Source organism: Neofelis nebulosa, chromosome 1 (genome assembly GCF_028018385.1).
Source record: "Neofelis nebulosa isolate mNeoNeb1 chromosome 1, mNeoNeb1.pri, whole genome shotgun sequence".
Taxonomy (NCBI): domain Eukaryota; kingdom Metazoa; phylum Chordata; class Mammalia; order Carnivora; family Felidae; genus Neofelis; species Neofelis nebulosa.
In genome coordinates this window covers 26,300,072-26,327,676 of record NC_080782.1, presented here as the reverse complement: position 1 = coordinate 26,327,676, position 27,605 = coordinate 26,300,072, and the positions used below count along the sequence as shown (strand labels likewise).

At 40.3% G+C, this 27,605-nt stretch overlaps 1 protein-coding gene and 1 long non-coding RNA gene across 5 annotated transcripts in view; one reads left to right on the top strand and one right to left on the bottom strand.

The window, feature by feature from the left end:
- Window positions 1–174: 174 nt before the first annotated feature.
- Window positions 175–10,656, bottom strand: LOC131504450 (uncharacterized). Its single transcript, XR_009257999.1, has 3 exons — window positions 10,516–10,656; window positions 10,311–10,435; window positions 175–265 (listed from the first exon to the last, which is right to left on the bottom strand). It is a non-coding gene; the product is annotated as an uncharacterized LOC131504450 (long non-coding RNA).
- ZFR (zinc finger RNA binding protein) overlaps window positions 9,339–27,605 on the top strand; it is an 86,946-nt gene continuing 68,679 nt past the window's right edge. For all 4 annotated transcript variants that reach the window (XM_058716715.1, XM_058716737.1, XM_058716706.1 and 1 more), the window contains exons 1-2: window positions 9,339–9,472; window positions 9,771–9,870. In XM_058716715.1, the coding sequence (XP_058572698.1) occupies window positions 9,436–9,472; window positions 9,771–9,870 (137 nt within the window). In that variant the 5' untranslated portion in view covers window positions 9,339–9,435. The remainder of the gene's footprint in view (window positions 9,473–9,770; window positions 9,871–27,605) is intronic.

Here is a 27,605-nt window from a genome sequence, read left to right as displayed (position 1 = left end):
GAGAATTTGAGATATTTGGAAAGTTTTTTTAAAGTTTATACCAGCAATTCCACTCAGGAGAAATGAAAACATGTCGATGCAAAATTTTGTATTAGTCAGGGCTTTCCAGAAAAACAGAACCAATAGGATATATAGTGATATATATAAAAGGATATCTGTTATAAGAATTGACTCACACTGTTATGGAGGCCACAAAGTCCCTTGATCAGCTATCTGCAGGCTAGAGAACCCAGAAAGCTGGTGATGAAAGTCCAAGTTGAAAGGCCTGAGAATGAGAACCAATATGTTCTTTATATATTTTTGATACTAATCTTTTATCTGATATGTCATTTGTGTTAAGTCCCTGTTGGATTTGAAAGGCCCAAGAACCAGAAACTCCAAGTTGGAGGACAAGAGAAGATGAATGTCTCAGCTCAGGCAGAGAGAGCAAATTCTCCAGATCTCTGCCTTTTTTGATGTATTCTGGGCCTTGGCAGATTGGATGATGCCCACTCATACAGGTGAGGGCATCTTTACTCAGCCTACTGATTCATGTGCTAATCTCTTCCAAAGACACCCTCACAGACACACTCAGAAATAATGTTTTACCAGCTATCTAGGCATTCTTCAGCTCAGTCAACTCATCACATAAAATTAGCCACCACAAATGTTCATAGCAGCATTATTTTCTTTAATATTTTTTCGTAGTTTCTGAGTTTTCTTAAAAAATGGTAAATTTTTAAAATTTACATCCAAGTTAGTTAGCTTATAGTGCAACAATGATTTCAGGAGTAGATTCCTTAATGCCCCTTACCCATTTATCCCATCCCCCTTCCCACAACCCCTCCAGCAACCCTCTGTTTGTTTTCCATATTTAAGAGTCTCTTATGTTTTGTCTCCCTTCCTGTTTTTATTTTTGCTTCCCTTCCCTTATGTTCATCTGTTTTGTCTCTTAAAGTCCTCATATGAGTGAAGTCAAATGATATTTGTCTTTCTGACTGACTAATTTCACTTAGCATAATACCCTCCAGTTCCATCCACATAGTTGCAAATGGCAAGATTTCATTCTTTCTGATTGCCGAGTAATACTCCATCGTTTATATATACCACATCTTCTGTATCCATTCATCCATCGATGGACATTTGGACTCTTTCCATACTTTGGCTATTGTAGATAGTGCTGCTATAAACATTGGGGTGCATGTGCCCCTTCGAAACAGCATACCTGTATCCCTTGGATAAATACCTAGTAGTGCAATTGCTGGGTCGTAGGGTAGTTCTGTTTTTAGTTTTTTGAGGAACCTCCATACTGTTTTCCAGAGTGGCTGCACCAGCTTGCAATCCCACCAGCAATGCAAAAGAGATCCTCTTTCTCTGCATCCTAGCCAACATCAGTTGTTGCCTGAGTTGTTAATGTTAGCCATCCTGACAGGTGTGAGGTGGTATCTCATTGTGGTTTGATTTGTATTTCCCTGATGGTGAGTGATGTTGAGCATTTTTTCATGTGTTAGTTGGCCATCCAGATGTCTTCTTTGGAGAAGTGTCTATTCATGTCTTTTGCCCATTTCTTCACTGGATTATTTGTTTTCTGGGTGTTGAGTTTGAAAAGTTCTTTATAGATTTTGGATACTAATCTTTTATCTGATATGTCATTTGCAGATATCCTCTCCCACTCCATTGGTTGCCTTTTAGTTTTGCTGTTTGTTTCCTTTGCTGCGCAGAAGCTTTTTATTTTGATGAGGTCCCAATAGTTCATTTTTGCCTTTGTTTCCCTTGCCTCCTGAGATGTGTTGAGTAAGAAGTTGCTGCGGCCAAGGTCAAAGAGATTTTTAGTACCATTATTCTTAATAGCCAAATAGTGGAAACAACCCAAATGTCCAACAATTTATGAATGATAAACAAGATGAGATATATTCAAATGGTAGAATATTATTCAATCATAAAAAGGAATGAAGTACCAAAACATGCTACAACATAAAAGAAACTTGAAAACATTAGACTAAGTGAAAGAAGCCAGATACAAAAAGCTACATATTGTATGATTGCATTTAATTTTTTTAATGTTCATTCATTTTTTGAGAGAGAGAGAGACAGATAGACAAAGAATGAGTGGGGGAGGGGCAGAGAGCAAGGGAGACACAGAATCTGAAGCAGACTCTGGGTTCTGTGCTGACAGCTCAGACAGCGATCGACATGGGTCTCAAACCCATGAACCATGAGATTATGACCTGAGTGGAAGTTGGCCACTTAACCGACTGAGCTACCCAGGTGCCCCTGTATGATTGCATTTACATTAAATGTCTAGTGTAGACAGATCCATAAAGACAGAAAGCAGGTTAGTGGTTGCCAGGACCTCGGAGGAATAGGACATAGGGAATGACTGCTAATGGGTTCAGGACTTATTAATGCAGTCATGGAAAATGTCCTGAAATTATACAGCAGTGAGAGTTGCACAATTTTATGTATATACTAAAAACCACTGAATTGAACACTTTGAAAGCATGAGTCTTATGGTAGGTGAATTATATTTTAATTTAAAAATTTAGTTGAGGGGTGCCTGGGTGGCTCAGTCAGTTGGGCATCAGACTCTTGGTTTTGGCTCAGGTCATAATCTCAGAGTTTGTGGGATCGAGCCCCACATCAGGCTCAAGCACAGAGCCTGCTTGGGATCCTCTCTCCCTTTCTCTCTCTGTCTCTGCCCCTCTTCCCCATGCTTTCTCTCTCTCAGAATACATTCATAAATTAATTTTTAAAAAATTTTAATTAAAAAAATAGTATAACAGGGTGAAAGAGATTAGAGATTACCTATGCCAAGAGATCCTTTATTCCCAAAGACATTGCTAATATCTATTCAGTCTTTGTGGTTTGTATTGAGGGATCGTATTGAGAACTTGCTATGTGCCAAGCAATGTTCCAAGAACTTTATGTGTATTTCCTTTATTTTTTTTTTTTTTTAATTTTTTTTTTTTCAACGTTTTTTATTATTTATTTTTGGGACAGAGAGAGACAGAGCATGAACAGGGGAGGTGCAGAGAGAGGGAGACACAGAATCGGAAACAGGCTCCAGGCTCCGAGCCATCAGCCCAGAGCCTGACGCGGGGCTCAAACTCACGGACCGCGAGATCGTGACCTGGCTGAAGTCGGACGCTTAACCGACTGCGCCACCCAGGCGCCCCGATGTGTATTTCCTTTAATGTCCACAACAACCACCCGAACTGAAGAAACTGAGGCTCAGCGAGGTTATATAACTTGTCCTAGGTCTACACAACTAGTATGTGGTGCAGGTAGGATTTGAACCCACAAAATTTAGCCCTAGAAGAAACCACTGTATCATAAACTCTCTTACTGAGATTAAATACATCATCATTGCACTAGACCCCCTTTTGCACCAGTAGGTGTCACTGTGTTTATCAAGGATGCATTCCATCTCTGTGGATTACCCTAGTGTCTGACATCTCCTAGACCACACAGTTATTCCTCAGAGGGAAGGAAGAGACTAGAGGGGAAGGAAGAGGAGGAGATAGGAGGGAGAGGAGGAGAGAATATGGAAGAATTTAGAGGGGAACGCTTCCTGATGTGTCACTGTCATATCCACCACCTGGAGTGCATCTCTCAGTTACGGTTTTCTTGATTAAAATCAGAGCTTTCTCGGGGTGCCTGGGTGACTCAGTCGGTTGACTTCGGCTCAGGTCATGATTTCGTGGTTCGTGAGTTCGAGCCCCATGTCGGGCTCTGTGCTGACAGCTCAGAGCCTGAAGCCTGCTTTGGATTCTGTGTCTCCTTCTCTCTCTGTCTCTCTCTCTCTCTCTCTCTCTCTCTCTCTCTCACTGTCTCTCTGAAAAACAAACATTAAAACAATTTTTTGTTTTTTTTTAATCAGAGCTTTCCCTTTGAATCAACACTGTCCTACCTTGGCCCTTGGCCCTTAAGAGCCAGTCTGATAGTTGGGTCAGCTCCCCAGACTGACTCTGTTGCTCTCCACATTCTCTCCTGTCCCACCACCACCTGTCTGTGTTGGGAAGGTCCCAGAATGCCTGGAGCCTCAGCCTGTTCGAGTCACGCCCAGAGCTAGAGCTTCATTTCCCATTCTTTCTTTATTAACCCCAAATGCAATGACTGTAGTTATCTTGAGAAAGCATCACAGGTTCCAAGTGAGCTTCCTGGCCTTCTTGCTCCTTCTCTGGGTTCTCAAGGAAACAACGATGCAACAGCAAGTTTGTCCCTTGCCTCTCCGTGCATTCCTCCCTATGACCCTCTATGCCCCTTTCCCTATCCAGGTCCCGCCCATTCTATGCCCTTGTGGACTCCATCTTCCCCCTTCCACTACAAAAAGAATGACCTCATCCTTTGGCTTTATCTCTGATTGTGATAAAACTGGGTGGGTGGTGGCTAGTGGCACCTGGGTGGCTCAGTCGGTTAAGCATCGGACTTGTGATTTCAGCTCAGGTCATGATCTCAAGGTTTGTGAGTTTGTGCCCCACTGACAGAATCCTGCTTGGGATTCTCTCTCTCTCTCCCTCTCACAAAATAAATAAACTTAAAAAAAAAAAAAAAAAAAAGAATGGGTGGTAGTTAGAAGGACCAGCCAATACTCATAGCACTTGCAAAGAACCCAGCATTGATCTAGGACCTTTACCTCTGGGAAGTTGTTAAAGCCCTGCCAACAAAACCCTGCTGTAGACACTACTTTTATAACCTCTTTTTACTTAGGAGAAAAATGAAGCACAGAGAGATTGTGGTTGAAGTCACACAACAGTTAGTTACAGCTGAGATTTGAAGCCATATGGGTCCAGCTTCAGACCAAGCCCTCATTCACCATGCCATACTCTCTTGGTTTATAGAGTAGGTCATATGTCATCCTCTCTGGCTGACACATTTGTATTTTAATGTTTATTTTTGAGAGAGAGTGAGAGTGAGAGAGAGAGAGAGAGAGAGACTGGGTATGATGGGGGGAGGGAGATATAGAATCTGAAGCCAGCTCCAGGCTCTGAGCTGTCAGCACAGAGCCCGATGCAAGGTTGGAACTCACAAACTGTGAGATCATGACCTGAGCCGAAGTCAGACGCTTAACTGACTGAGCCACCCAGATGTCCCTAACACATTTGTATTTTAACAAGACCTTTCAGGAAACCGGGCCTGACTCAAAGGTGACTACAAATATTTGGGGTGAGTTTAGGGGCAGGCCTTTTCAGGCTAGCTCCACCTTGTGGTTAATCGGTCTGCCAATTAATGTTTCCTCATTTGCCCTCAGATGTTAATTGAGGTTCTTAATGATGACCCCGAGGCATTACAGTTTCCTGAAACTGTCTTCTGAATCATCAAAGATTAAGCTGTTCACTGCCTGGTTCATTTATTAAATAAGGACTTACTGAGTGCCCATCACAAGGCACCCAATATTGGCGTCCTGCCTTCATCAAGCTGTAGTTTGATGGGAGACACAATGTCAGTCAAACAATCACGCAGTAAGTGTAAGATTGCAGCTGTCACAAAGGCACCTTAAGGAGAGATGCCAGGTGCTCTGAGAGCATGATAAGAGTCTGATGGGGGGGAGGGGGCAGGGAAGGCTGAGGAGGGATTGACTGAGTGGAGATTTTGAAGCATGAGGATTAACTAGGTAAGGAGAGGAAGGAAGAACATTCTAGTCAGATAGAACATGCAAAGCCCTGTGGTAATAGCATGGTAGATGGGAGGCCAAGTTAGCTGGAATGAAGAGAAGGAGGAAGAAGCTGAAATTGGCTGGTAGGCCTGACTGCACAGGGTAAGCCAAGTGAAAGTTTTGCTTTGTCCTAAGAGTGAGGGGAAGCGCAGAAGTGTTTGATCAGATTTGCATTTTGAACACGTCACTGGAGTGAAAGTGTGGAGAATGACTGGTAAGTGTAATTTTTTGTATTCCAATGCCAAGCATTTCTGGACATGAAGCATGACAGATGTTATAAGTGACTTCCTCCTGTCAAGTCTCCCACCTGGCCCAGAGGACTGCATATTGCTCTGTTGGCTGGACTGGGTACACTCTGGGACATAAACCCTCTAAGGCAGAGCCACCTACTTTTTGGTTTTAGGTGAGTGACTTGGGCAGTGCATTCACTTTTTGGAAGGAAGATTTTAAAAAGATTCACAATCATCCAGCCTACTTCTTTTTACATAAATACCCTGTGCTTGGAGTTGTTCTAGAGAAATGCTACCTTATTTAACCCCCACCACAGTCCTGGGAGACATTAGTATTATTCCTGTCACAGAGGTTCAGAAAGGTTCAATAATGGGTTCAGGTCATTCCACTACTTAAAGCCCAGGAAAAGGACCCATTGCTTTTTTTTTTTTTTTTTTTTTACCGTTTATTCAGTTTGGAGAGAGAGAGAGACAGAGCGTGAGCAGGGTAGGGGCAGAGAGAGAGGGAGACACAGAATCTGCCGCAGGCTCCAGGCTCTGAGCTGTCAGCACAGAGCCTGATGTGGTGCTCAAACTCACAAACCATGAGATCATGACCTGAGCTGAAGTCGGATGCTTAACCAACTGAGCCACCCAGGTGCCCCAGGACCCATTGCTTCTTGATTCCAAGTCCATCCCAAACATCCCAAAACCCCTTCCTTTTTTATTTTTTTTAAAGGCTTATTTATTTATTCTGAAAGGCAGGGCGGGGTGGGGCGGGGCGGGGGGGGGGGGAGCAGGAGCAGGGGAGGGGCAGAAAGAGAAAGAGAATTCTAAGCAGGTTTTGCGCTGTTAGCAAAGACCCCAATGTGAGGCCTGAACTCACAAATCCTGAGATGACCTGAGCTGAAGTCGGATGCTTAACCAACTGAGCTGCCCAGGCGCCTCCCCCAAAATTCCTTCCTTAAATAAATCCATGCTGGTTGGTGGAGCCCTTCCTACAGATTCCCTCTTTAAGGAGTACACTGTGGTAAATAATTTTCACTACTGCCACACCTACTCTGAACTCTAGGAACAGTTACCAAAGACAAGAGGCACGCCTTCCTCTTTCTAGTTACTTGCTTGCTCATTGGGGTGTGCCAGCAGCCCTCTTCCATCCCCTAAAGGCCTGCCAAGCATAAAATTGGCCTAAAAATAATCTTAGGTGATTAACACCTGTCTTTTCTCCTCCAGTTTTATTCAAGTAGCCTAGGAACTAATAGTGCAAGTTTATCAAAGCAGTGATAGTGCCTTAAAAGCTTTATTGCTCCATGAAGTTCAAGACAAATTACGTTGAAAATGCAGTTCTAATACCCTATGTGTAGGAGATATTTTTTTCCTAGCAACACACTTGGACTGCAAAGAACTTCTGCCTAGGGAAACACCAGTATTGTCAAAAACAATGACATTGATTTTTTACCCCCAATGTTCTACATTTTCTCTTTTTTGAAATGAGTAATAGGATAAATCAGACAGGTTCTTAGAACTTGCACCTTTGTAGGTGGTGTGGGGGAGCCAGGTTGGCACAAATAGGAACTGAGGTATTGTTTCTGCTCTGGCATAGGAAGGTGGGATAAAGCCCTAAACTTCATGATGAGTTCTGATTCACCCTTTGCATTTCTCTTTTCAAAAAATTATTGTTTATTATTATTATTATTATTATTATTATTATTATTATTTGAGAGAGACAGAGAGAGAGACAGAAAGCACAAGCAAGTAAGGGGCAGAGGGAGAGGGAGAAAGAAAATCCCAAGCAGGCTTCACGCCCACTGTGGAGCTGGATTTGGGGCTTAATCCCCTTATTATGACCTGAGCTGAAATCAAGAGTCGACACTCAACTGACTGAGCCACCCAGGCACCCCTGCATTTCTTTTTAGTGCTCATATTAAACACTGAGGAGGGGCACCTGCCTGGCTCAGATGGAGGAGCATGTGACTTTTGATCTCTAGGTTGTGAGATTGAGCCCCACATTGGGCTGTAGAGATGACTTAAATAAACTTTTAAAAATGGGGGGCACTTGGGTGGCTCGGTTGGTTGAGCGTCCGACTTCGGCTCAGGTCATGATCTCAGTTTGTGAGTTTGAGCCCCGTATCGGGCCTTGTGCTGACAGCTCAGAGCCTGGAGCCTGCTTCACATTCTGTGTCTCCCCCTCTCTCTGCCCCTTCCTTGCTCATCCTCAGTGTCTCTCTGTCTCTCAATAATAAATAAATGTTAAAAAACATTTTTTTAACTTTAAAAAATCGTTATTTTTTTAATAAATGATTTTAATAAATAATAAACATTGAAGAGAGGCCAGTAGCAAAGGGTCTGGGGCACGGGCATGGAGAAGATGAGCAAGAGGTGAAATGGAGCACTTATGCATTAATGGGAGGCAAGAAGGAGGGACTGTAAGAGGAAAGAGAATGGTTGGAAATGAACTGGGAAAGCAAAGAGAAAACAGTGAGAAAGCAGAGGAAGAAAGAGATGCTTGCACGGGAGAGAGTATTCTGTCCTTACCATGAAAGACCTGGCATCCCTACCAAGGACCTTTCAGAAGATCCTGTATCCTTATCACTCAACTCCAGTCGGACTAACTTCCTTGCTGCTCTTGAGCACTTGGCTTTAGGACCCTCCATTTGCTGTCCTTCAGGTATTTACCGGGCTCTTCCCTCATTTCCTTCAAGGCTCTACCCAAGTGGTCGCTCTATCCACACCCTACATAAAATAACACCTCCCTCCTTTTTATCCGATTTTATTCTTAAAGCCGCAATCACCATCCACCACACGATTTGATTTGCGATTGTCTGACACTCTCTACCTCCCTCCCCAGAAGGTAAATTCTATGTGCGAAAGGGTCTTCACTTTCCTCACTGATACATCTCCAGGACCTAGCCGGACACTTTGAGGTGGGGGCGGGGCTCAACATAAGTTGAAGGACTCAAGAAGTGGGTGTAGATGGGCGGAGACGGTGTTCCGAAGGGGTGTTTGGGGGTGTGCTTACAGCTCAACACAACAGCAATTTTTCTCTCCTCCCCAGGCATTTCCTCCCCTAGGAAGCTAGGAATCAGAAGCAGGAATGAGAGAATTAAGGAAGCATCCAAATTAGTCCAGCTCAAATTCTAATTAAAAGTGCAAAAGCGAGAAGGACTGAAAGGTAAAGAATACTGCATACACGCAAAAGTGAGAGTGAAAAGTAAGAGAAGGCTAACAGGCGTCACTCTTTCCAATCTCTCCCTGATTCCCCCCGTTCCCCCCCCCCCCCCCCACGTTGGGGCGAGGCGCTGCTCGCACGCTCCTCTATCGCCCCTGTTGCGTTTCGCAGTCACCATCACTTTGGCGGAGACCAGGCCCGCCTTCGCCCGTCAGCTTCCCCCGCCCGCCTCGGCCAAGGCCCTGGCACGCGCCCGCCAGAGACGCTAAGGCGACCGGGACTACACCTCCCAGGGTGCCGAGCGCGGGGGCGCCTGCGCAGTGCAGCGGGAGGCGGCGGTCTGTTCTCCGCTGAGGAGGAGCGGGGCAGAGGAGGGAGGCAGTGGGTGAGAGTTCAGAGTTCAGCAGCAGCAGCCCGAGCCCATGATTCCCATATGCCCTGTAGTTTCTTTCACCTATGGTGAGTATAATGTGCCCCGCCGAGGTTCCTGCCCGGCCTCTTCCCCGGCCCGGGGCCGCGGGGAGGCGCGGGGGTTGGGGCTGGCTCCAGGGAGGAGGCGGCGGCCGCCACCGGGGCGTGCGAGTGAGTGAGGGAGTGCGAGGCGGGAGGGGGAGGCGGCGCGGCCGCGGCCCTGGCCCCGGCCCGGCGAGGGCGGCTTCTCACAGCGCCTCTCTCTCTCCCTTTCCCTCCCTCGGCGTCTCTGCCCCTCTGCGCCTCTCCTCCCGCCATGGGACCCGACTCTCCGTGCCCGCCGCAGTGCCCAGCCGGCTGGGGGAAGATGCCAAAATGGCGACCGGCAACTACTTTGGATTCACCCACAGCGGGGCGGCGGCGGCGGCGGCTGCGGCCCAGTATAGGTAACGGCTCCCCGCCCTCTCCCTTCTTTCCCCCTGCTCGCTCTTCCGCCCACATCCCGCCGACACAACGCCCCCGCGCCGGCCCCCGCCCGGCGCCCCCGAGTCCCGGCCCGAGACGGGCCCGGCCCGGCGGCCTCTCCCGCCCCGCTGGCCCGCGACGGGGAGGGGCCCCCCCGGTGGGGGCGGGAGCGAGAGACCGCCGAGGTGTTGGGACGTGGAGGGCCGCCGGGGCTTTCGGCGGCCCCGCAGCTAAAATGGCCTCCCGCGGCCTCGGAGCCCAGCCGCCACCCCCGCCCGGCCGGCTGAGGAGGGAAGCGAGGCCGGGGCTCGGATCTCCCCCCCAGTCTCCGCCCCGCCTGTCCAGTTCCCACCTCTGAACCCCCTCCCACTTGGGGAATGGAGCGGGTGGGCGCAGGGGAGCGCCGAGTCGCACTGCCCACCGGCCTGTTCCGCGACGCCTCCCGTGCGCCAGTCTTCGCCCAGTGCCGAGGCCCCTTGAGCCAGATAACGTGTCGTTTTCTCGGGTACCTTCTCCTTCGGCTCCTCCTGTCCCTCCTCTCGAAACCTGCAAACAAACCGCGGGTGTCAACTACATTGGGTTCCTTTAGTTTTTCCTCTAGGGAGAGATGTAAACATACCAACCACCTGTGAATTTGTAGTTGGTAGACTGGTAAAGATGTGCGAAGTTTCTAGTACTGATAAATGAATCCATGGCCTTATTCTAGCTATTGAGTTTAGGCCGGGGGGTGGGAGGTGGTAATAATTCCCCTTGGCGGGTCTTTTTCCTCGAGTTGGGGGGGGGGAGTTCGAGTGAGATTGTACTGACATTGTGATGCATCCAATGAAATCTGTACCTTAAGGGAAGCTCTAATTTCTGAAGTGTCAGTAGTTCATTATACATCTTATCAAAAGAGAAAAACGCGCTAGATTTTTTTTTTTTTTTTTGTGGTCGTTGTTGCTTTTGAGTCAGTCTGAGACATTGTGTTCAGATTCAGGCCATAAACCTACAGGGCTCCTAAGCGACCAGCTTTTTATAGAAAGAGATATATTAGATATGTGTGTTAACTATTTGGTTAAACCCAGGGAATTTTTTTATCTCCTTAACTTCAGGTGTTAGGTTGTGTAATGCAAAGGGCATCACTGGGAATCAGAAGACCTGGCTTCCATGTCTTTTTTCCTCTTGATTTTAGTCGTTGGGGGCATCACTTGTTTGGGCTTTCATTTTCCTCATCTGTAAAATGAGATGTTCGGCTGTCTTCTTGAGTAAAAGCCTGTAATTCTGAAAAGGTCGCTATATTTCATGGAATTCTAAGATACCGCTTATGTATGCTTTATTTTATATATCACCAGAGAAAGTTGTTGCCAATTAAAGTATACAGTGCTTAAGACCCCATTGGTTTTAAGAGATGTTAAAATGTGTAAATGTACATTTTATTTAAAAAATTGGTATTAAATTTTTATAATTGTTGAATTCCTTTTTTTTTTTTTTTTTTTTTTTAATGTTTGTTTATATTTGAGAGAGTATGCCGGAGGTGGGTAGGGGCAGAGGGAGATGGAGACAGAATCCAAAGCAGGCTGCAGGCTCTGAGCTGTCAGCGCAGAGCCGGAATCCCGGCACTTGAACTCACAAGCCCTGAGATAATGACTTGAACCAAAGTCGGACACTTAACCGACTGAGCCACTCAGGTGCCCCTGTAATCGTTGAATTTCTTAAACGCATGTGGCAATTTTTACAAATCTGTTTTATCTTGAGACATTCCAGAAAATATTGGGGGCAAGATCTTGGGGCTTTTCAAACACTAACAAATTCTTTGCTACTAACAAAGCATCAGTTACTTTGACCAAAATCTTTTAGAGCTAATAATTTTCATGGAGAGAGGGAAAACCATTTTCTTTTCCTGGAAAACAAGCTAGCTAATCAGCATCTGTGCCATAAATCCTGTGCTACCAAGTACTATGTGTTCTAGACAAAGCTGTATTTAACCATTAAAAATTTTACTTGTTTCACACAGTATTTTTGTTGTTACTATGGGCAGAGTGATAGATTTTGGGATTATTTGCTGAAAATAGAATGGGTTCTTTGGCAGTTTTGAAATCATTGTTTTCTAGTCCAGACCTACAGATAGAAATGGGGGAGGAGGGGCGCCTAGGTGGCTCAGTCTGTGAAGCATCCCACTTTGGCTCAAGTAATGATCTCACAGTTCATGGGTTCAAGCCCCGCATTGGTCTCTGCTGACAGCTCAGAGCCTGGAACCTGCTTCAGATTCTGGGTCTCCCCCTCTCTCTCTGCCCTTCCCCCACTCACACTCTGTCTCTGTCTCCCAAAAATAAATAAAATGTTAAAAAAAAAAAAATGGGAGAGGAAATGCTAACTTAAAGATGCTTAACCTTGTTTTTTTTTTTTTTTTTTTTAAGTTCATTTATATTTTGAGAGGTGGGGGAAAGGAGGGGCAGGGAGAGAGGGGAGAGAGAATCCCAAGCAGGCTCTGCACTGTCAGCACAGAGTTCCAATGTAGGGCTCTATCCCACCATCTATGAGATCATGACTTGAGCCGAAATCAAGGGTTGGATGCCTAACCCTACTGAGCCACCCAGGCGCCCCACTTAATCATTTTTTTTATAAAATAGTTGTATGTATGTGTTTTATCCCAGTATAGAAAAGTAGTACAGAATTTCTGTACCTAATTTTTCTATTGGCTTTGAATCTCAAGTTTCAGTAAACTGTAACAACCATCCAAATTACTAAATTTTATCTATATGTCTAATAAGGAAATACTAGTCTTTTAACTATACTTATTTATGCATATGCCAGCAAAACTAATTGTTAATATGTTCTGTCCTTGTATATAGATATAGTACATGGCAAATTGGTTGCTTTTATGGAAAGAAATCAGGCCCAATAATGCTAATCCTGCAGCTCAAGGAAGATAAATAGCATTAATAATAAAAGCATATACAAAAAATGCAGTGCTGATGCTTATTTTTCTTCCTGTCTAGAAATCACTATAATGTAACTTGTAGACATGGAAGACCAAGGGATTACTTTGCAAGTTTTTGTTGTTAGTTTTTGTTTTTTATTTTAATTTAAAGGATGCAAACTTGGAAATTTTAAGCATTTACTTGTGGATAATGTGTTGAATCAAATACAAATAACTCATTGAATACAAGTAACAAAGTAACCTAAGTCTACATTTCATTCTAGTTCTTAGTTTTCTTGGTTATAGCTGTCTGTGTAAGGCTGTAAATTCTTCTCACTGCTAACTTCTAAATAAACTAAGTTTTTTATTTGTATAATGCATATTAAATATTTTCATGATAAGTACTCAGTCTTGTGCTACATGTTCCATCAGCTACTGTTTTTCTTTTTGTATTTTTTTAAGGCAAGTAAATAAACCTATGCCTATTAGCCACTGTTGCAGATAAAATCTTTTCATTTTTTTGGCCTTTTTTCCTCCTTAGAAATGAAGAAATCAAAATACTTTTAAGTATTAATTTATGTGTTTATATGTATGTGTTTCTGGTAGTATTAATTTGTGGGGCACAGGATGAAGCAGATAAGAAGTATGGTGAAAAAATAGGATGGCTTCATGGCAGAAAGGGGGGGACTTGGTTGGGTAGGTAACCTACTTTAGTAGAGCTAACCTTTTTTGTTTGAGAAGAAAGACTTTCAGATAAATTTAATTTTGCAATCTTGGAAAAAAGTATTTCAACAGTTATGAAGACTTAGTGTAGCAAAGAATGTGGGGCAAGATAGTTCTCAATAGAAAAAAAAGTTTTCTGATAGTTACATAGGCTCAAAATCAATTTTTTAATTCATTCATTGGCAGTGATAGAGAAGTTCTCATAGTTTTTACTTTTTGAAAGGGGTTGTGGCATATACAGATACATGTATATGTAATAAACGTGTAAAATAATATATATTATGTGTATTATATATATAATAAAATAGTAATATAATCCCATTATATTTTACTATTAGGACATAAACATTTCTTTGAGAGTTTTAAATAGCCAATTTCCCTTATTTATAATTTTTTTTTTATTTTAATGTTTATTTTTGAGAGAGAGAGAGCAAGCATGAACAGGGGAGGGGCAAAGAGTGGGAGACCTAGAATCTGAAGCAGGCTTCAGGCTCTGAGCTGTCAGCACAGAGCCCTACAGGGGGCTGGAGCTCACAAACCTGAGCCAAAATCAGAGCTTGACTGACTGAGCCACTTAGGCGCCCCTCCCTTTATTATTTAGACAAGCCTTGGACATACAAGTTCCTTGTCCTCTTTCTATCTAATCAAGCTATTTGTTACCTGGATAACCTAAATCTTTAGCTTTTGCTTAAACTAATTTTCTTTGTCCTATATATAATTCATAATGTATCATTGAATAATTTAAAGTTAGCTATTTGAAAAAATCATTTGGTAACTTTCTTTTTTACCCTTTTTATATCTAGTATTTATTGAATTTAAAGGCTTTTGGGTAGAGATTGTATAAAAATATAAAATAATTACTTTACCCCCATATTCTTAGAATCTTAGCAAATGTCATTTAAGGATAAATGTTTAAGTGGATTTTGACTATCATCTGGACATTAGTTTAAATTCAGCATCTGCTAATTCAAAAGAAGGCATCTCATCAGTGATTCTTAAGATCTGTTTAGTATATCTGTTCCTAAAGGTTAAGTATCTCCTCACATCACTAAGATAACTTGGGTAGGTTGATAGCTGGTGAATTTTTTTTTCTTTCCTTTTTAGTTTATTTTGAATATAGTGTTAAGAATACTCTCTTGAGGAAAGAATGAGAGTAACATTAGTAGGGTAAAAAAGGAGTAATCCCTAACCGAGAAGGTGAAAAACCAGGTGAACAGGTTTTTGAAACCAATCATGGTGATGGAAATTTACTGGCTCTATAAAAAAATTCTGCAACTGCTAATTATATCAGCTCTTTCATTGTTGAATCAGAGATCTTAGGATTCATAATGGCTTGAATGAGTTTGAAATAATGAAAATTTTCTTTCCAAAAGGATTACTACTGTTACATTGATGATATTTCTTGCCTATGTTATTAGTAACCTTAAGGGTAGTGTGAGCCAAAATATTCCTGTAGAGAATGTTTAAGGTGTATGCTTGACTGTGCTTTTGTAAACTGCTTTACAGTATACTCTAATGGGAAGAGCATGAATTTGGAGCTTGTGAGACTTCAGATTTGAATCTCAGCTCTATCCCAGCAGTCATTTGGCCAAATCACTTCATCTTTCTGAGACTGTTCCCTCACCTGACTTACCTTGAGGTGAAGATTAAATATAAAAACTTCCTACCCTGGTCCTGATTTTCAGTAGGCATTTTACCAATGTTAGTTTTCTATGAAGTATAGATATTTGAATACTACTATAAGGGTTTTAAAGGAATTCATTAGTTGATGTCTTTCATATATTTAATGTATAGAGTTTCATAATCTCAAGGTAAAATGTTTTAAAAGTAGGTAATTGAGTATCAATTGATGGGCCTCAATTTGTGTCATTTTGTTTTTTTTATTTTACTTATTTTTAAATGTTTAAGAGCGAGGACACTTGAGGGGAGGGGAGGGGAGGGACAGAGAGAGAGAGAGCGCGCGTGCGCGCGCAAGGGAGAGAATCCCAGGCAAGTTCTGTGCTGTCAGTGGGAGTCTCTCCAAATGTGAGATCACGACCTGAGCCAAAATCAAGAGTCAGATGCTCAACCTACTGAACCACCCAGGTGCTTCCCACTCCCCCACTCCCCTGCCACCGTGTCATTTTAATGGGGAAGGAAGGAGATTTTTTTTAAGTTTATTTATTTTGAGAGAGAATGAGCAGGGGAGGGGCAGAGAGAGAGAGAGAGAGAAAGATCCCAAGCAGGCTCCGTGCTAAGACTGACCAGGGGCACAATTTCATGACCAACCTTGAGATCATGACCTGAGCAGAAATCAAGAATCAGACACTTAACCAAGCCACCCAGGCACCCCGGAAATTTTTTATTTGCAAGCAACATGATTATTTTATTTGCAGCCAACAGACAAAAATAAGAGAAATAGTAAGTACTTAGCAAATTTTCTGAATCTATAATCAGGCAGGAATTGGTAACTTTCTGTTTCAGCAATATTGTGTTAGATTATTAAATTTCAAAATAAATCTTTTTTCATATAGCCACAAAACCTATTAAGTAGAAATAGAACTAATGAGAGCTACAAAACACTTAAGGAAAAAAATACATTAGGATATAAAGGCCATAAAAGAATACATAAATAAATGAGGATGGACTGGGTCCGTGGAGTGAAAAAATACTATCAAGTTATCAACTTTCTTCTATGTAATCTATATAATGCAATTCCAATAAAAATCAACAGTCTTGGGGGACGGGGGTTAACTTGATAAAGAGATTCTAATGTTGGTAATGAAGATAGTGTTTGTCCAAAAGTAGTCATAACAGTCTTGTAAGATATGACAAGGAAGGTCTTGTATTACCACATACCCAAACTTTATTAAACAGGAGAATGTCATATTAATCAGTTACAGGGATAGACAAATAGATAACTGGAATAAAATAGAGATCCCAGAGATAGAATTATGCTTATGAGCAGTTGGATTATAATGTATAGCTGTTTAAATAGACATATTCGTTAAATCAGCCAAATTAGTTTTCAGAAGTACACCATCATGTTAATTAGAAGACAGGCCTTGGGCTTATAAGTGTGGTAATTGACAAAGTATGTTAGAATTACTTAGCTAAATGATTGAAGGTGTGCAGTGCACCCACTATACTTGGCTATAAATTGTCCTTGGCACTCCTTCCTCAGAATTAGGGTCACTGTTCAGAGTATAGTATTTCTTAGTGCTGTGTGAAAGCTATGTGCAGTGCAGCTCTTTAATTCAGGCTTGTAGAGGACATACTAATAAAATAAAGATTACATTGGGCTTTAAAAAATATTTCCTATATAATATGTATATTAAAATACATTTTTAGGGAGTAACATGTAATATTTAATGAATATCTACAATATATATGTGCAGTCTCTGTACTCAAGGAGTTTATGCTTTTGTGGGATGTCCTGTGGGAGGACAAATATACCTGCAAATAACCATGCTATGATAATGATCATACTTGAGTTTAAATGAAATACTAAAATGGGGAATTGGAGGATTCTCACTATGGAGTTTGAGATGCACTTCCATGGTCTTTCATTCTGAAAATTGAGGGAAGATCATTTTAGACAAAGGAAATGTGTTGAGCCAGGAAGGCAATGTATGATGCTTGATATGATTGAGAGTGGAATGACTTTGAAGTCAGACTACCTGAGGTGAATCCTGGTTCCCTGTACTACTTGCCGTGTGACCATGGGCAGTCTCTTGATATTTAAGTTTCATCTTTAAACTGGAGAAAATATTGTTCCTTTCTTCAGAGGATTGAGAGTTTTAGAAAGTTCTATGTTGAAGTACAACATATAGAAAAACTGCACAGTATAGCATGATGAACTGTCATATACTAAACTTTACCTGTGTAAACAGCATCCAGATTAAAAACAAAAACAACATTATCAGCATCCTGGGAGGCTTCTACATTCTCCATTGTGTTGTTTTGATAATTCAATGACATAGTATTTGCAAAATGCTGGGAACAGTCCCTGGCATATATTACATCCCCATCAGTGTTAGCTATTATATTCAGTAGACATTTGGAATGGAGCTTAAGAAAGGGATAAGGGTTGGTAGTGTAAATCTGGATATCATTCATATGGTAGTGATGCCCCGTTTAGTTGTTGAGCATGGGTGAAACCAGAGAAAGTCCAATGGCTGGCGTACGTCATTTAGTAAAAAATTTTGAACGAATGAGAGAAAAATAGAAAAAATAAAGCCATGGTTACAAACTTGGGAAACATCTGTGTTTAAGGTAAGGCCAGAGAAAGAAATAAGTAGGGCATGCACAGAGTTCCTGGAGGGGGGAAGGCCTTCTCCCAGCTTCTCAGCCTCACTGCAGGGTGGATGGGGTAACTTCACTCCCTGTGTCCTGAGTCCTTGCTAGAAACCTGCATTTCTGTCCACACACCTTGGACCTTGGTCCTGGGAGCTCAAAAACAAAAACAAACTGAAAAAGTTTTATGGTCTAATTTAGTATTCAAATAAGTTCTTGAGGGCCCTAGAGATCAAAGGGGCTTAAAGTATTGGGAAGATCAATTAAGTGAAAATAAAAATTTTAATATATTTTTTATTTCTGGGAAAATATATGCTGTATAAAATGCATTAACATTGATATGGTAATCAGTTTTAAATGGGAAAGAATGTTCTTAAAAAGATTTGAAGAAATCTAATACTTTTTTGATAGGAAACAACACAAAAACCTTTTAAACAATAATCATCTAGATGAGGGCGAAGTGCTGTTATTTATGAAGATGGCTTTATAGCTTCTCTCACTCTCCCAGTCCTACACATCCCAAACCATTTTTTTTTTTATTGTAAACAGAATACTCATCATAAAATGTAAATTCAGTCACACCACTCTTCTGCTTAAAATCTTCACTGGCTGTCTATTACTTTGAGAATATCTGGTTATCCTAGCTTTATTAAGGACTTCAGTATCTTATTGTACACATTTATAATTCCTTATCTACATTTATGAAATCAAAAAACTACTGAAAATACTCCTGGTAAGTTTGTAAAACACTTGACAATAAAAAATTGATCTGAAATATCAGGAGCCTATTTTTAGTTTGTGTGTTTTTTGTTTTTAATGTTTGAGAGAGAGCGAGTAGGGAAGGGGCAGAGAAAGGGAGACAGAGAATCCCAAGCAGGCTTCACACTGTCAGCGCAGAGCCCCACATGGGGCTTGAACCCACGAACTGTGAGGAGATGACCTGAGCTGAAATCAGAGGAGTCAGTCACTTAACTGACTGAGCCATCAAGGCACCCTAGTTTTGTTTTGTTTTTGATTTTACTTACTGTGAATATTCATATCTTTAACTGAAGAAATGTTAATGTGTTTGTGAAATAAGGAAGAATATTTTTTCTTGAGTTTGGAAAGTTACAAGGCACTTTGGTTTAATTACCTTATAGTATCCATCAGCTTTTATTGTACCTAATAGTTGGTGAATTTCTTTTTTGAGCAGTTCTATTTATAAACAGTTAAAAGGATTGACATTTCATGACTTGTTCCTTTTTAGAGGTCTTCAAAGAAAATCTGCTTAATTTTTAAAAGTGGAGTAAAATTCATTTTATCTTGCAATTACTGTATGGATCCATTGGGTCCTTTTTATAAGTCTTAAGATTTACCATATGGGATTTTAGTGATTTTACTTTTCTATGTCTTGAAACATTTTGCTGTTTCATCATCCTAGGAATTATTTCCTCTTGTCACTTATTCCCAACTACACTAAGAAAGATTAATACGATAGAAAAATGGAGAAATGTTGGAATCACCTAGAAGGGTAGTACAATAGTGAAATAACTGGAGGACATTGATTGCATTGTCCTCATCTTTGCATCTTTGAAGAAATATGAAAGAAAGAGACACTACCATTAGAGTTGGCTTTTAGTTTTGTCCTTCAGCACAGTTGAGGATTCCAAGCTGTTCATACTTTGTGCATATTGGCAAAGAAAAGAAAATTAACAGGAAAATATTTGACAATTATTAGATAAATAGCATGAATGCCAAAAAACAGGATCACTGTAGACTAATGATAGTGACATTGATTGTAAAAGCAAAATCTCAGACTAAGAATCTTTAGATACAATATCCTAGATGACATTTTTTTTTAAGTCAGGAATCAGTGAGTGAAAAATCAAGTTTTTCTAAGGATTAAAAGGTAAGTATGGTAAGGGCACCTGCATGGCTCAGTCGGTTAAGTATATGACTCTTGATTTCCGCTCAGGTCATGATCTCATGGTTGGTGAGTTTGAGCCCCTCATTGGCCTCTGCACCGAGAGTGAAGAGCCTGCTTGGGTCTCTCTCTTTCTCTCTCTCTCTGTCTGTCTCTCTGTCTCTCTTTCTCTGCCCCTCCCCTGCTCTCTCTCCTCTCCTGTCTCTCTCTCAAAAAAAAAAGTAAATATGGTATTCTCATCTAATCAGTCAGTAGGAAGGACTTCTTACATAATATTCTGTGACAAGATCTTCATCTCAATTTGCTAGAAGTGTATGTGGCAGAATTCTTTCATCTTTTTGTAATGTTTATGCATCACAATTTACTGGATAGGATTCATCAGTGGACAGATACTGAAGGTACGTATGTATTCAAAGATAATCGGAAGGAAGTTGATGATGTAGAAAGGAAAAGATTGATTAGATTGATCATTCCAGACTTAAAATGAAAATGTTTGTATGGAGCAAAGAAGATGACTGTCTCTCAAAAAAAAAAAAAAAAAAGGAGCCATCAAATGTTCTAAAAAACTTTTTAAGCATTGTATTTTGACAGTTCAGGTGCAGGAAGAAGAGCCAGAAGTAATAAATTAGAACTCATTGGAGATACATTTGAAATCTGGATTCCACATTTACGAGATAGAAATGTTGTGGTTTGTGCATAAAAGTTGATGAGCAGTTAGGCTCAGGGAACATGGTTTGTTTTAAAACCAAGAACATACGGAATAAAAATTTGGGTTTCTAATAGGTTTTTATTATCCCTTAATCTTCTGTAAATAATTTGTTAAATGACTTCAAAAATATAAAAAGTGCCAGGGGCACCTGGGTGGCTCAGTCAGTTAAGTGTCCAGTTCTTGGTTTCAGCTCAGGTTATGATCTCACAGTTTGTGAGTTCGAGCCCCATGTTGGGCTCGGTGCTGACAGCTTAGAGTCTGGAGCCTGCTTCACATTCTGTGTCTCCCTCTCTCTCTGTCCCTCTCCCGCTTGCACTCTCTCTCTCTCTCAAAAATAAATTAAAACGTTAGAAAAAAAAGAAAAAGAAAAATCTCTCAGTGCTTTGGTAGATACATAAAATGCCATAATTTGACCTGGAAAATTTAGAGAAGTCCAACAATGTTGAGCATTAAATTCGGACTCATGAAAAGATCAAATTGTATTTTGTTTTTTTTTTTTTTTATTATTTATTTATTTATTTATTTATTTTTAAATGTTTATTTATTTTTGAGACAGAGAGAGACAGAGCATGAACGGGGGAGGGTCAGAGAGAGGGAGACACAGAATCCGAAACAGGCTCCAGGCTCTGAGCTGTCAGCACAGAGCCCGACGCGGGGCTTGAACTCACAGAGTGTGAGATCATGACCCGAGCCGAAGTCGGACGCCCAACCAACTGAGCCACCCAGGCGCCCCTCAAATTGTATTTTGAATGCCATGAAAAAGAAAAAAACATTTTGTCTATCAATCAATTTGACATTTTATCCAAAATTAAAAATAATGCACACACACAGAGTATGTTTTCCAGAGGAGAAAAAAACACCTTTAATAATGTGAGTGACAGAAGCAGTCTGCATTTTCTTGATTGAGACTTTTTCTCATTCCTTTTACAACATCAGGTATTAAACATTGTTTCTGTTTTACAGTGGTTGCTCTAGAAATTTAATATGGATATTTCACACTGTCCAAAGTTAATCATTATCTTTACTCTCCTAAACAATATAAGGACTTAAAATGCTTTATTTTTTTTCTTTTTTGCCTTTTTTTAAAAAAAACTTTCTATAATTTATTTTTTATAACTTACATCCAAGTTAGCACATGGTGCAACAATGATTTCAGGAGTAGATTCCTTAAGCCCCTTACCCATTTAGTCCATCCCCCTTCCCACAACCCCTCCAGCAACCTTCTGTTCTCCATATTTAAGAGTCTCTTCTGTTTTGTGCCCCTCCCTGTTTTTGTTATTTTTGCTTCCCTATAAAATGCTTTAATCTTAATCCTCTCCTGATTTTGTGCCATTATTATACAATATTTTAGATTTTTTTAACCCCACAACTAGTCATTGTTGAACAAAGTTATATAGTCAGTGATTTTTTTTTTTAAGTTATTTATTTATTTTGAGAGAGAGCGCGCACAAGTCGGGGAGGGGCAGAGGGGGGTGGAGGGCTTGAACCCATGATCCATGAGATCATGACCTTGAGCCAAAATCAAGAGTCAGAGGCTCAACCAACTGAGCCACCCAGGTGCCCCATATTAGTGATTATTTAAACTTGCTTTCATATTTACCATTTAAAAAATTTTTTTTTAATGTTTATTTTTGAGAGAGAGAGAGAGAGAGGGAGTGCGAGTAGGGGGAGGGGCAGAGAGAAAGGGAGACAAAGAATCCGAAGCAGGCTCCAGGCTCTGAACTTTCAGCACAGAGCCCGATGAGGGGCTCGAACTCACAGAGATCATGACTTGAGCTGAAGTCGCAGCTTAACTAACTGAACAACCCAGGCACCTCTATCACTTTTTTTTTTTAAGTTTATATATTTTGAGAGAGAGAGAGAGAGAGAGAGAGAGAGAGAGAGAGAGAGAAGGAGAACACGAGCAGGGAGGGGTAGAGAGAGAGAATCCCAACCAGGCTCGGCACTGTCAGTATGGAGCCCAATGTGGGGTTTGAACTGAAGAATCATGAGATCATGACCTGAGCTGAAACCACAAGTTGGTTGCTTAACTGACCGAGCCACCCAGGCACCCTATATTTACCACTTTTTAAACATAAGTTTATTCATTCTGAGATCATTTTCATTTTTCCTAAAGGAAATCTTTAAAAATGTCCTTAAATATGGGTCTACTGGTAACATTTTGTGTGTGTGTTGTGTGTGTTTTTAATCTCATGTTTCTCATTATTGAGAAGTCACCACTTAGGCTCTGTAGGCAAATTGTTTTCCCTCAGTGCTTCTCTTTGTTGGGGCTTTTGAATCTCAGGATTGTTATTTTTTTATTAATTTTAGGAAATCTCAGACATTCATTTTAGGTGTGTTTCCTTTTTCTCCATTTGCAACTCTACTTAGATGTAACTTACCACTTTTTGTTCTTTCCTCCTGATTTTTTAACCTCTAATATTTTTCACCTCATTGTCTCTGTCCATTCTAAGTAATTTTGGAGACAATTTTAAGTTTAATTTTTTTTTTTTTGTCAGCCATGTCTAATCAGTTATGTAATGCCTTTCTAAATTCCTGATTATAATTTTTATATATAGTGTATTTTGTTTCTGGAAGTTTTGTTCTTTTAAAAATTCATCTGGTTGTGTTTGATCAATTTCTTGGTCCTTGGTCTTAGTTTTGAGAGTCTCTTTTACTTTTTTTAGTGTACTTATTTTATATTTTGTATCCAATAATTCTAATACTTCTAGTCTTTTCAAATTTTTTTTTTATTCTGCAAACTCTTTGCTCATAGTAACTTGTTTCCTTGTGGGTTTTGTTGTGTTTTTATTGAGAGCTCCTGTTTCTTGGAACATTGTAGCATTTAGAGAGGAAAATGTGTTTTGTGGCATCTGGAAGCACTATCAGCCCAGAGATACATTCAACGAACTTCTTAGCTTGGAGTGTTCCTAGTTAGAGAATGTGCATTCCAGAGCCCAAACTAGGGGAAGGCTGGCTTGTGATTAATTGTCAGGGGAGACTTCTTTCCCCTTTCCCCAGAGCCAAGGCTGAGATAGTAAAGTTTCTTTTACAATTTTCCCTTAAAAGGGGAAATGGGGGTCCCTGGGTGGCTTTGTTGGTTGGGTGTCCAACTCTTGATTTCTGCTGAGGTTGTGATCTCATGGTTTGTAGGAACCAGCCCCAAGAGCCCTGACGTGTGGCCTCTGTGGTGACAGGGCAGGGCCTGCTTGTTGGGATTCTCTCTCTCCTTCTCTCTGTCCCTCCACCCACGTATGCCTCAAAATAAACATTTTTAAAAAATCTTTAAAAGAAGTGGGGGTAATGGATTTTTTCCTAATTCACCTTCTGTGCTGTTTCTCGTGGGAGTCCCAGAGTTCTAGGCCATTGCTTCCCAATGCCTTTCATGTCTGCTAACACAGAAAATGATGTTTGTTGAGCAGCACAGTAGGCAAAGTGGGAGATTTGGAGCCCTGGATAGGGTTATTGCAGCTGTAGGCAGCAGATATAAGGCTCTGACCATGTGCACTGCTCATTTTCCTGGAGAACTGTTTCCCTGTTACAGAATAGAAGGAAATGTTTTTGTGTAAAGGTATAATTTAAAGAGTGGGGAAATGAATGATGAATACCATTATAGACTCTAAGTTAATGCTCTATGATAAAATGGTGGTTCTTGAAGCGTACAGTTTTGGGACCCCTCAAGCAGTTACAAGTATTGAAGACCCCAAAGAGCTTTTGTTTATTTGGGTTATATTTACTGTCTTAGAATTAAAAAATATATATATTTATTGGGACACCTGGGTGGCTCAGTCGGTTAAGCATCCGACTCTTGGTTTTGGCTCAGGTCATGATCCCACAGTTTGAGAGTTCTAGCCCTGCATCGGGCTTTGTGCTGACAGAGTGGAGCCTACTTGGGGTTCTGTTGTCCCTCTCTCTCTGCCCCTCCCTTGCTTGCTCTGTCTCTCAAAATAAGTAAAAACTTAAAATTATTAAGTCATTTTAAAATAAGAAAATGACCACATGTTAACCCCAAATTTCTTTATGAAAAATAACTAGATTACTATCCCCCCAAAATAGTGAGACAAGAGGCCTTACCTCACACTTTTACAGAGATTTTTATTAAATTGTTTAGATTAAATTATATGAAAGCAATAAATTATTTGGATTAAGTTATATGAAAGCAATCTGTAACTGAAAAAGGGATAACCTCCTGGATCCTAGTAGTCCTTGGATCACATTTTGAAAATCACTTGTATAGAGATTAAAAAGTATAGAGAGTAGCATGGCAGGCTCAATCTGAAGAGCATACGACTTTTGATTTCAGGGTTGTGAGTTTGAGTCCCATGTGGGGTGTAGAGATTACTTAAATAAATAAACTTAAAAAAAAAAAAAGAGGTATAGAAATGTTTTCCCTGTTACCAGATGCCACTTATATGGACAAGTCATTGGTACACATAGTTGTTTTAATGTCAGTGGTGACTATAACTTTAGTATAATAGCCAACTCATACTAATGGAACTTGCAAATGCTAAAAATGGGCTCAAGGTTGGGTATAGGTTAGGCCAGAAATGTAGAAATTAGGAGTATCTTAAATTTGTGGTGGGTGGTTCGTCGGTTATTCAAGTTGCCAGTTTGAGAATTCTATTCCAATACTTTCATGCTCCCCCCTAGAGTAATAATACTGTAATCAAAAATAAAATAGTATAGAAGGGCTTTTAATGAAAAAATTCCCTTATTTTCCTTCTCCCTTCTTCCCAGTTCCACTTTGTAGAGACCCTTACTTTTAGTGCATTCTGGTTTTATTTCTAACCTGCATATCATGAAATCATATGCTTCTCTGTATCTTAATGTATCAACTTTTTATGCATTATATTTTGACTTCCTACAGTCAGGAGTTAGTACATACTCTCATGCTTCTCATTTCTCCTTCCAAGTTCATTGATATGCCTATTTCTCTTACTTCAACACTCCATTTCCATCAAAGGTAGTCAGTTTCTCAGTACTCTCTATTTTAAGAAAAGAATCTTGGAACTCTGGTGCTTTACTTTCCCTCTTTCCCCACCCCATCCCCCAACTTAGCTGTGGTTGTACTTAACATTTATGTTATATTCTGTAATCGTAGTTTGTCTTCTGTAATTTAGGTTGATTCTGAAACTTTAATGCAAAAACTTATTCTTTTATGATTGTAAATAGTAGTACTTACTGTGGAGCCAAGTGGTGGTGGTGTACGATTATCATTTCTAATATGTTTGTTCCATTTTTACAACCCTGTGCCACTTAATAGAACAATCTTCCTAGGTTCAAGTTCAAATGGATGTTTGTTTTTTACATCCTACCGATTGCTTAACTGTGGTGTCTTTTACCAGGATCATGCCTTTCTTGAGCAATTTCATATTTGCTGAAGCCTTTCATTACCACCCCCCCCACCCCCACCCCCATCTTTTTGGTGCCTTGATTGTATCTTAAGATTTTTCCAGGCTCCTGGTATACTGTCCTTTGTCCAATCCTGTTTTCCTGGACATTTCTCTCCTGGAGGCCTCTATACTGTTTTTACTTACAGTCTAAGCTCATTGCCTGTGTCGGTTTGCTGCACAGCTGCTGACCTGGCCTCTCCTCTCTCCTGGATTTGGATCCACTGTTTATAGGATCTCATTTTTTTTTTTTCTTGGTTTATTTTTTATTGAAGTACATCCTCATGTTAGTTACTTCGGAGGGGGGTGGGTGGTGTATAGGTAGTACACTCTTTCAGTTCTCGAATGTCAAAAAAAATAATAATTCTGTCTTGATGGTTTAGCTGGGTACAGAACTCTGTATTAATAATCATCTTTCCTTGAATTTTTAAGACAGTCTGCTGTCTTCTAGCCACTAGTGTTATCAGTAAAAGTCTGATTTTCATTTATTTGTATACAGCTGACTTATTTTTTTTCTTTCTGGAGACTTGAAAGATTTTTTTTTTTTTTTAAACCTTGAAGTGTTGTAAAATGTTATATGTCTCTAGATGTAGTTCTTTCATTCAATTTTGCACTCTGTAGTCCCTTTAAATTTGAAAATATATGCTTCCCTTCCAGAATGGGAAATACTATTTCTTAATTTCTTTCATTTGCTTTTTTCTTTTCTTTTCAGAATTCTTTCCAATTGGATATTGGACTTCCTAGATTATCTTCTCTTTTCTAGTTTTCATATTCTGATCTTGTCTGTATCCCTCAACTTTATCTTCTACCAGAGTGTAAAGTTTTTATTTTATGGATAAATCAGAGTTTTTTAAATTCTTGTTTGTTGCCTTGAGATATTCATTTTCTTTGGATCAATCCTGTTTCTTTTGCAGTTTATAGTAGGCTTTCTTCCAACTGTCTGGTGATTTTGGTCAGCTGTCTGTTGTGGTAAGGTCTCTGGTTGGTTTCACTTTCTGGTAAGGAAGGGGAGAAAGCTGGCCATTAACCTCCAGTTTAAGTCCAAGAATATAAAAAGTGCCATTACTCTTTAATATTAATAATTCCCTAAATATTTTATTTTTCAACCCCCAAGAGAAATACCTTTCCATTTTATGTCTGATTCTTCAAGTATTTCATAACCTTGCTTACACATATTTTTATATGTTTGTTTTGTGGTTAATTATTTAGTTTGTCCTGGTTTAAAACTAACTGAAGTTTATTAGACTTAATTTATTCACAAAGGATATTATCTAAATGGAAGCTTCTTCTGAATGAAAATGAAAGTCTTCTCATTTCACAAATAAATTTTTATTACAAGACTTGGGTTCTTAATTACTTGTCCAGTTTTATTTTAAAAAATTAATGACCATTAAGCCTTAAATTTTATGTAGGGATATAATTTAAGACCTTTTATTCTAGGGGCGCCTGGGTGGCGCAGTCGGTTAAGCGTCCGACTTCAGCCAGGTCACGATCTCGCGGTCCGTGAGTTCGAGCCCCACGTCAGGCTCTGGGCTGATGGCTCGGAGCCTGGAGCCTGTTTCCGATTCTGTGTCTCCCTCTCTCTCTGCCCCTCCCCCGTTCATGCTCTGTCTCTCTCTGTCCCAAAAATAAATAAAAAACATTAAAAAAAAAAAAAAAGTAAAAAAAAAAAAAAAGAATGTGCAGATACCTTAAAAAAAAAAAAAAAAAAAAGACCTTTTATTCTAACACTCCAAAGTAGGCACAATCCTTGGTTTAAAATATTTCGACCTAAGACTAATTTTGCTCAAACTAATTTGAACTTGAATTTTTAAAAATTTACTTATTTAGACTTAGCC